A 4,271-nucleotide genomic window follows, 5' to 3' on the forward strand; every position below is an offset into this window, starting at 1 on the left:
ATTAGTTGTTGTTTTGTTCATATGAATCAATTACCTTAATTCATGATTTATGTGTTGATATTTCTTTGTTCTGAGATTTGATTTGCCTTGCTTGTTCACGTTTGAATTGGTAACTCTTCATTCGAGGAAAATTGGATTTTGTACCTGCAAAACCATACACACTGCTGCCAGTGTATTTCCTTCCCTCAAGATGTGTGCAACCACCACCCCCTTCTCCTTTAATATCTCTTGAACATATCTAATATGCACTGAAATATTCCATGGAATTTCCCAATCACCATCTAATATCCTTTTGATAATCAATGAATTTGTTTCCATCACAAGAGGCAGTAGATTATTTTGTACACAGTGATTCAATCCATTCTTGAATGTTGTAACTTCAGCTTCTAAAGCATCACAAAACTCAATTCTTTCAGCTTCAACAAAAACCAAACTTCCTTGGCTATCTCTTACACAAAAAGCCTTTGAACTACATTGACTATTGTATTTACTAGAACCACCAGTGTTGCACTTATAACTTCCTGCAATAGGGCATATCCATCTAATAACTTTGCAAGAAATGATAGGGGTATATGATTCCAAGAATTGAACAATATGAGGTCAGGACTTGGGCACATTAATAAGCCAGGGATATCTACAAACAATCAGTAGATGAATGTTTCTATTTATCTCTCTTTCCATTGCATTTGTAGTCATTCTTCCTCCATGCTTTATGATATTCCTTTTTTTTCAAATTTGTCATATAATGAATATAGGTTTCATGTACTGATATTGCACTTGTTCTTTCTTTGTTTAGTACAGGGAATCTTCAGGCTGCTACTGACATACCTCAGTTAGGAGATTATTGACCACGACCGGATTCAAATGTGAGCCAATTCTTTCAGGCTGCCATGGATCCGTCACTTGTTTAGTTCTTTATTTTTGGACTTAAACTACATGTTTAGACTTTTACTTATATCTAGTTTTCGGGGTTGCACCCCACTTTCTTAGACTTGTTTATTGGTAGAGTTTTGGTACAATGACTTTCAGTTCTAGGTATTCAATTTCCTCAATAGTTGTTTTGTTAGACCCTCAGAGTTTATGGGAACTCCGTATTTTATTTAGTCATTTAAACTTGCTTCTGTATCTTTAAATGCTTAGTTTTATGTTCATTGCTTAGTTGGGTTGTAGTAATAGTTCTCCCACTGAAGGGTTAGTGTGGGTGCCAATCGCGACGACCAGGGTTGTGACAATATTATTCTTATAGTTTCTTATCCTATGATTTATGTTTCATTGTTATTTTTCTGCTTTGATTATCACGTTATTTGGCTATTGTTACTAGTATTTGTTTATTGAATGTTATGTAACGCTTTTCCTATTGTTTGTTATGTCTTATTTATTTTTACACTATTTTTATGTGTTATTTGAGTCCGAAGTTTTTTGAATTTTTGTGTACCTTGATTAGATAAAAATAATGTATATGTATACTCTATCTATCTTGCATTTAATATGTGAGATTACAATGGGTATATTGTTATAGTTGGAATTTTTTTAAAATATAGGAGTTACCTGGCTAGGATAGCCTTGGTTGTTGGGGCAATAGTTTTGATCAATGATGATTGGATTGTCAACATTCTTCATCATAATATTTTGATAATTAATATTTGTGACAAAACCAGTGCTAGCCCTTGTCCAAGACTTTATCCTTAATCAATTATCAGATACAGTAAACACTGAGTTAATTAATGTTACATTTTATATTCTCTAGCTAGACTTACAATGTTGCAATGAACAAATCATACACAATAATATTAGGAATTCAAAAGATATGAAACCTAATGAGCGGCTTGTCACGTGTTTGAGTATCTAATCCTGCATCAATTAAATTGATGAAACAGCCCCAACAAAAAGAACTTAAATACATGTGAAAAAGTATTATATGTCAAATAGCAAAATAAAACATAGTCGTACATATCAAGATCAGTACAAACTAACATAGTCATAATCGTAACATATGAAGGTTAAGAGATGAGTTCATTTGGACTTCCTTAGGGGTGCTTCTATCATCATACTATTTCATTATGGGAGTATAATAGTGTATTCAACATAAACCACCATATGAATGAATGTAGTCTAATCTCAGTTCGATCACCTAAGTCCTCTCATACCTTGTTGGGTATGAGACATGCGTGTACATGTCATGTAGATCCATAACTAGCTCTTACTAGGGACATAAAAGAAGTAGTTATACAAACCAATTGTACGATCCTTAACCTACATTAATAGACGTGATTTCATGCATTCATCATTTAGACTTTTGCCTTTTCGATTAATCATTTAGCTCTCTTAAACTCATGTGTTCATGGATTAGCCCGAAGGCCCATATTCATAACTTTCAAGGACAATAGTTTATATATTTTGTTCATATCTTTATATCATGAGGTTACAATAATTATAACTTTACATTCTTGAGAGACATATATTCTATCATAATAATGTAGTCAAGGAAATATATGATAGCATCATAAGATTTACATTTGGGGAATTTCATAGTTCATAATTCTAGGGTTTATAACACGAGAATTAAGAAGTTACTAAAAATTCATTAGACTTAGTTTTCAAAATACAAACCGCTATATCCATAATTATTCATAATTTCACGAAGGAAATCTTGTAAACTCATGGGAGTAAGAATCTTCATGTGAAATATGATGTTTTTATGGAGGGTACTTGGGGTTTCATAAAGAATCGAGAATAATTCAAGAACATAGAGTTTCTTTCAAATCCCAACTCATTCATGGCAGATACTATGAAAACATGAAAATATAGTTCGTGGGGAAGAACAAGATGACCCCAGACATGGAGACAACCTTACATACCTTAAACACTCTAGATTATTGAGAAAGGTATGATCTTTGGAGGAAAAGATATCAAAAACTTTTTCTTGAATCCTACAGGTGAATTTTCTTGAAAACCTATAGATTTCATGAGTAGAAGTTGTCAATTGGTGATAAGATGAATAAATCATCAATATTTATGGTCAAATCTTATCTTGGATGAAAGATGAACCTTGGAGGGAGTGAGTTAATTTCTTGAAAACTTCTCTTTCTAGAATAAATTTTTGAACTTGGGAGTTGAACCACGTCTTTAGGGGTTATTATAACTTTACTGATGTGCGCTATCACACAGAACACATCTTGGATGCTTAGTTAGTGCATATCAAGGCAGTAGCCACTGTCTTTGGGTGTGCTATCACACAGTTGGCAGCTTGGGTAGTTGGGCACAGCAAGACAGCCTCTAGTAAAATGGGCATAACTTTGTGTAAAAATATCCTATTGAAGAATAATTTATTGCTTTGAAAACTAGATTCAAATATATTTAATTTGATATGTTATGGCACACATAACTTTTTATATTTTAGGAGATATACTTGTTTGAAATCTAGTCATGTTTATCTCATTCAAAAAACTTCATCGATAGAGAAGCTTTCGACCCAGAGAACATTTTCTTCTTGGGACCTAAAATTGGGAATCAATTTTAAAGTTAGGTAATTCTTAATGTAACGTAAACCACATTTTGGTTTAGGGATTGAATCACAAAATTCTTTAGCTATTGTACATATTATGATTAGAATTTACGAGATTATAAAAGGCTATAAGTTTGTCACGCCCCAAGCCTACACCCTGGGCTAGACTAGCACTCGAGAACCATTTTTGTCCCTAAGCGAACCCTTGGCCTCGCTAGACTCTCAGCGGAAGACTCTAAGCATTATTACAATGATCAAATGTACTTATAAAACAACTGTCTCAAATTAAACTCATGATGTTAAAGGATAAAACATTCAACTAACCATAGATGGCAACTCAATTCTTAACATAAGAAATAAAAATGTAAAGACAACTGAACTACTAACTATCTATGAAGCCTATAAAATAAGAAGGGATGTTGGGACAAGACCCCCGATCATCCTAACAACTAAATTACTAAATCAATGTAAAAGTAGCCCTCTGGAAAGCAAGGAGGCTCACCAACTGACTCTGAGTGCTCAATAAAATAAGAAGGGATGTTGGGACAAGACCCCCGATCATCCTAACAACTAAATTACTAAATCAATGTAAAAGTAGCCCTCTGGAAAGCAAGGAGGCTCACCAACTGACTCTGAGTGCTCAACTGGATCAACGAGGCGCTGGATACTGATCATGGTTACCTGTGTCTGCATCATAAAATGATGCAAGCCAAATGGCATCAGTACATTGAATGTACGAGTATGCGAGTTGGAATGCTAAACATAA

At 33.8% G+C, this 4,271-nt stretch overlaps 1 protein-coding gene across 1 annotated transcript in view; it reads right to left on the minus strand.

Moving 5' to 3' along the window:
• Positions 1-117: 117 nt before the first annotated feature.
• LOC102596904 (polygalacturonase-like) overlaps positions 118-4,271 on the minus strand; it is a 20,401-nt gene continuing 16,247 nt past the window's right edge. Inside the window, exon 6 of the mRNA XM_006351033.1 lies at positions 118-541. Within this exon, the coding sequence (XP_006351095.1) occupies positions 118-541 (424 nt within the window). The remainder of the gene's footprint in view (positions 542-4,271) is intronic.

Source organism: Solanum tuberosum, unplaced genomic scaffold, assembly GCF_000226075.1.
Source record: "Solanum tuberosum cultivar DM 1-3 516 R44 unplaced genomic scaffold, SolTub_3.0 scf00132, whole genome shotgun sequence".
Lineage (NCBI taxonomy): Eukaryota > Viridiplantae > Streptophyta > Magnoliopsida > Solanales > Solanaceae > Solanum > Solanum tuberosum.